The following is a 5974-nucleotide window of genomic DNA, read 5'->3' as shown; positions in this document are numbered from 1 at the left end:
ATCATTTAATTGTAAGCGTTGGTTCAGTAAGGATACTTTTGTTTGGGTTTTATTGGAAGGTTAGGACATGAATTTTATAATGTTCTTAGTAGTCACTTATGCGTGGTTCATTTTGGTTTGACTAAACTGATGTGGGTCTTTACAAATACCCAATACCTTGCTAAGCTAGGTAATGCTTAATCTAGTTTCCTTTACAATCAACCGTCATTTTTTGTGCTTGTTCATCGTACTTGTGTTCTATCTCTTCATCATGAAACTATTTCATATTACTCAACCTTCAACAATTCAGAAATACAAGGAAACATTATCATTGCAGAAAATTATATTAGTAATCAAATGCATCACTACCAAAAATCAATGAAACTGATATAAGAAAGCATACATCATTTCATCTGCACCGTCCCAAATCAACTTCATTTTCATGATAACATTATTCTACTTATCATGACTGCACATTGTTTCACCGTTGGCCTAGTAAACCACATTTCCTTCACACGGAAGTTTAAATACAACCACCATCACAATATCCGTTTGTATGCACATGTTTGACAAACACTTTTCTAAACAAAATATATGTACCATTATACAAAACACCAATTAGTTGTACTCCATATGTAGATGCATCAATGTCATCCGAAGTACATTTGAAAGTCTTTCATATTATTTCATTTTACATTCTCTCATTACATGTTTTCACTTTTTCCATTCCACTAAACATGTCATGGTCAATTAATTTACATATTGTTTAAACTTAAATGTTTCTAGGGTAGAAGGTAACTACGTTAGGAAAAAAATGTAAAATTCAAACAAATTTCATCCATAAAATTTTGTTTAAACATGGACAAGTTTCATTACCACCTTCATCATATCACATACTAATCATTTTCACAACCATTACATGAACAAGCTCATCCCAAAAAATTTAAGACCCGACACAAATTCATCGATAACTGTTGCTAAGATAAAAGAAATGAAACAAAAAACAACGTTCGGTCACAAATCAAACAAATCTAATTCGAATACCTAAACCGTTATTTCATACTATCGCCCTTTGACGGACAGTTGCGGGAATCATGCCACCCCATTTTCTCACAAGTTCTGCACAATCTTTTCGGTTTCTTTGCATTCATGGATACCCTCTCTGACATACCAACAAGACGCTTTCCAGTTCCACAACCTTTATTACGTATCCCTGTTGATGGTAAGATATCAACCGATTAAGGTTTGGAAATACATAAGAGCTCCTGAATATCATTTATCTTCTGCTCAGTACCTGTCAATATAGGAACATCAACTGTAATTTCATCACCCAAACGTTCCAATTGCTCCACAAACTCTGTCAACGATCCCTTATCATTCCGTACATCCCCAATAATAAGATCAAACATTGATATAGCCTGGTTGATCAAAACTTGTTTCTCAACATCCATTTCACCGTACCTAACACGAGCCGGCAACAACTCAACAGGAACTAACTATCGTCTCCATCGCGGCAATATGCATTTCTCGGGAAAAGATTGCACCTCAGAATTTAACATTACCTTAAACGCGTGGCGATATAATATACCATTGCGAACAAAATGGTTGCAACTATAATCAAAAGACTCATCCCTTACATCATGAACCACCTAGTGTATCATAAAAGAGAAATTAGAAAAAATTAATAGGAAATGCGATTCTAATTACTTAATGTCAATATGAAATCAAAGAATTGATCATGACCTTGTACGTAGCTTTAACCTCATAATTCTTGTTCTTATGTGTAATACTGTAAATCATCTTATCACCGACCTCTACAACTTCGACAACCCCACAGAACCATACTGCCTTGTTCATTTCCTTTTGCACATAAAAAAAATTGTTTTCGTGTACACTTTCGCTTCTTGCGCTTCAATTTTGGATGGTGACAATAATTTAGGTATTGTAGTTCTAGTTGCAACCTCAAGGGAACAATGTTCTTTCCTTTGACCTTCGATTGCATCGTCGAAAGTGTTAAGAAAATAAACAAGATCATTCTAATACTTCGTATAAACATTAGAAAATGAATTAATACTCTCAGACCTGGAAGTGATTTTCATCAGACCAAACATTGGATAGTCCTTGAAGTAGGCTGGAATCCAAGATTCTCTTATTGCATACATTTCTTCAAACCACGAGTGACCCCGTAGGCCATACTCATCCATCATTGCATTCCATTTCTCCTCAAAAATTTCAGGACTTATGTGGACATTCCATACAAGTTTGTTGAACTTGCTTTTGAACGGCGTGCCATGGGTTAAATGATCACGGATCTTCACGGAGAAACAAGCACACAATCAAACAATAAACAAACCCTTTTTTTCATATGACCAATTTTGAAAAAAAATTGGTGATGAAACGCATAGTAAAGAAACATATGTATGCATATATTAGAATTCAGCCCAATAGATCAAATTAGACATACCTTTTCCTTCACTTTTTTGGTTATGTGCCACATACACAATCGATTAGTAGCTTCTGAAAAAAACTATAGGTATCGCTTGTTTCATTGCTGCACATTGATCGGTTATTACAAACTGCGGCTGACTACCGTGCGCTTTCATAAACGCCTTCAATACCCATGTGAAATTAACGACAGATTCACTTCTAATCAATGAAGCACCAACCACAACGGACTTCTTGTGATTGTCAATTGCAACAAATGGAACAAAAATCATTGCATGTCTGTTACGATGGAAAAGAATCATATTAATCTTTGATTGGATATAAGTAAAATAATTTATAACAAATAATTTAAAATAGCTTACTTGTTTGTCCGAAATGTAGCGTCAAATGATATGGTATTTCCAAAATGTTTGTAATTCATTCTCGCTGTTTCATCTGCCCAAAATATTGCAATCAACTCCTTCTCAACACACTTATATTCAAAAAAATATTCAGGGCAATGTTCCCGCCGTTTGCTCATTTTGTTTATTAACATTTGTGCATCTTTGTTACCAATGAAGAGCAGAATGTCTCTTCTAAAGTTCATATGATCCCTAGCTGTCCCACTAGATGATACTAAACCCCCGTTAATTGCCAATTGCATTCTGCGTGATTGAGTGATACCAACTTTAGAGCTGGATGCATGATAAACATTTTTACGACCCTTGTAATCAAGTTGGTGTCTTGAACGTGTGAACATCTTTTCATCCGAACGACAAAGCATATGATTATGAGCCTCAATGAAATGATAAACCTTGTAACGGCCGCTCTCTTTCACATAGTGTACCTTAAGGCAAGCTTTACAACCAGTACGTTTGAAATTTGTATTACTCCTTCTCCTCTCACCCGAGGAAACTTCTAAAGAATCAAATTCCTTTTTGGGTGGAATACCCTCCTTGCTACAAACGAAATAACGGGTTTGCACTCCACCCAACGAGTTCATTTTTTCCTGGCCAATCGGATATCAAACCCAGCAACATCCACGTATTTCCTATACATATTTTCTACGGAATCAACCGATGAAAAGAATTCACCAACCTTTGGACAAATATTGCTATAAACTTTAGGAATCCATAACTTCGTGCCCCCTGGTGATTCCCCCATTTCTTGTGATAATGCATCTAACAAGTACAAATAGAGAATAAAAGATAGTTATACTTATGAATTTTAACACGATTGATATGTTGCATTAGCTCCTAGTAGTTATCCGCAATCTTTTCAAGTTTATGGAATTCGTTTCATAGTAGGTGTATTTATATATATATATATATATATATAAATAAACGCAATATGTTCAAGTTTATGAAATTCGTTATATAGTAGGTGTATTTTTTTCCGTTTATGAAACTGTTTCATTATTAAATGGTTACACTATAAACTATTTAAACGGTATGAAATAAGTTTTATCCTGTATCAGCACTTATCATATTGTAATTAAACTAATTCATCATTCTTCCTGTCTACTAATGTACTAGAAAATATAAAATAACATCGCATCATAATCTAATGCAACTAATTCATTATGAAATGGTGTCCATTACTTTACTAAAAAACATAATCATATTCTCACATCCTACGAACTAGAGATGGCCAAATCGGCCCGGCCCGGCCCGGGACCGTGGGAGGACCAGGACCAGGACCGACAAAGGACCGGCCCAGGACCGGTTATGGGACCGAAAACCGGGACCGGTTGAGGTTTTTGGTAGTTTCGTGGGACCGGGACCGGTTATGGGACCGACTATGGACCGGCCCGGCCCGAAAATTCAAATAATTGTATAAATAAATGTATTTTTAAATAATTTTATAATGTATTTTTATAAGAAAACGTAATTTTAATTATATTAAAACGCAATTTTGAAGTGTATTTGAGTGACTCAATTGTAAATTTTATAATGTATTAAAAATATATATCATTAAAAAAATCAAAAAAAAAATCTTATTTTTTAATGCAAGAACCGGTTGGGACCGGGACCGACGGCCCATAACCGGTTATGAAGTAACTTGATTGGTCCTATCATTTTCGACCGGGACCGGGACTGGGACCGGTTACGCCGGGACCGGTTATGGCCGGTTATGAAAAAGGCTAGGACCGACTGGGACTGGCCCGGGACCGGTTTTTGGCCATCTCTACTACGAACTGATGAATACAAATACTTCTACTATGAAACGAATTCAATGATACAAAGAAGGACGAACATTATACAAACATTCATATCATGGAAGGTACATCGACATAGGAATTAAAATACAGAAGATATACCATAGCACCCATTTTTCAGTCACATCAGCGTTATTGGAATTGTCATGCATTTCATTCGAACTAATACCTTCTCCCTGCTCACTCATTGTCGTAGAGTAACGTATTTTTCTCTGGATTAAATGATATGAATATATATAACATCCATGTATTTAAATACAATAAATTCATAGTTTTTTTTATTCAAGGCAACGATATCCTGTATATCATATTATTAATGAAACTAATTTATTTTGTAAAGCAATATATTATTTCTACGTTAAAATAACATTCATCAATAAAATATATCAAAAATATAAATAAAACGCACCATAGTCAATTCTATATAATGAATCGTTTCAATAGAATTAAACAAAAAATTGAATTACAATATATGAATGAAATTGATTTCAAAATTTCATCAACAAACTAATCAACATAATACATATCATATTTCGTAGTAGTCATTATACTGGTAGATGGATCCTTTACATTTAGATAACGAAAATTTTTCATTGTTTACTGAGTTCATAAAATTTTATAATAAAACATGAAATAGTTTCATCGTCTTCATTGTTTACTGAGTTCATAAAATTTTATAATAAAACATGAAATAGTTTCATCGTCTTCATTGTTTACTGAGTTCATAAAATTTTATGATAAAACATGAAATTTTACTCATGGTTTGATGAGTGATTTGTTATTTCATGATTTTGATAATGAACTTTATTCACTTTTCGCTAATGCATCAGACTTTTTATTCCTTACCCTGAATTTGTTTCAATGTCCTTCACACACCCATGTAAATATGCACCCTATTCATTATACAATTATTCCAAGATGCACCGATTTCATCATGTACCCGTTTCAGCATGTAATTATTTTATGACGAACCGCATATATTATGCACCCGTTTCATTTTTTTATTTCACCTACTAAATGGATCAACTACACCACCACTGAAACGGGGTTCACCATCAAACCAGTTCACTACTCATTGTTCAATTATGCCATGAACCAGTTTCACCTTCATGAAACTTGTTTCATGTACATTAATTTTCTTATTTCATCCCTGATTTGATGAATTTATTCCTTTAAGTCTTACAATCTTCAAGATTCTGGAGCAGATTACAACATTCAAGATTCTGGAGCAGGTTCATCTTGTACTCGTTTCATCATGCAATTATTTCATGACGAACCAAATACATTATGCACCCGTTTCACTACTCATGCTGAAATTACGCCATGAACCAGTTTCACCTTCATGAAACCTAT

At 34.2% G+C, this 5974-nt stretch overlaps 1 protein-coding gene across 1 annotated transcript; it reads right to left on the bottom strand.

Moving 5' to 3' along the window:
• Positions 1 to 1031: 1031 nt before the first annotated feature.
• On the bottom strand, positions 1032 to 4809 carry LOC112514078 (protein FAR1-RELATED SEQUENCE 5-like). The gene is made up of 9 exons (XM_025120415.1): positions 4791 to 4809; positions 3502 to 3584; positions 2787 to 3412; positions 2553 to 2703; positions 2034 to 2291; positions 1723 to 1839; positions 1537 to 1628; positions 1274 to 1440; positions 1032 to 1192 (listed from the first exon to the last, which is right to left on the bottom strand). Exons 1-9 carry the CDS (start codon positions 4807 to 4809, stop codon positions 1032 to 1034), a joined length of 1674 nt encoding a protein of 557 aa, XP_024976183.1.
• Between the last annotated feature and the right edge of the window lie 1165 nt (positions 4810 to 5974).

The sequence above is a fragment of the Cynara cardunculus genome, assembly GCF_001531365.2.
Source record: "Cynara cardunculus var. scolymus isolate 2C chromosome LG 6, CcrdV1, whole genome shotgun sequence".
Lineage (NCBI taxonomy): Eukaryota > Viridiplantae > Streptophyta > Magnoliopsida > Asterales > Asteraceae > Cynara > Cynara cardunculus.
This window is presented reverse-complemented; position numbering and strand designations above follow the sequence as displayed.

What these genes read in the sequence shown, in the direction of transcription:
- LOC112514078 (XM_025120415.1), bottom strand. An exon ending in GCTACATTTCGGACAAACAA is followed by an intron (nt 2,704 to 2,786) that starts GTAAGCTATTTT and finishes CCATCGTAACAG; the next exon opens with ACATGCAATGATTTTTGTTC. An exon ending in AGGTTAAAGCTACGTACAAG is followed by an intron (nt 1,629 to 1,722) that starts GTCATGATCAAT and finishes ATGATACACTAG; the next exon opens with GTGGTTCATGATGTAAGGGA.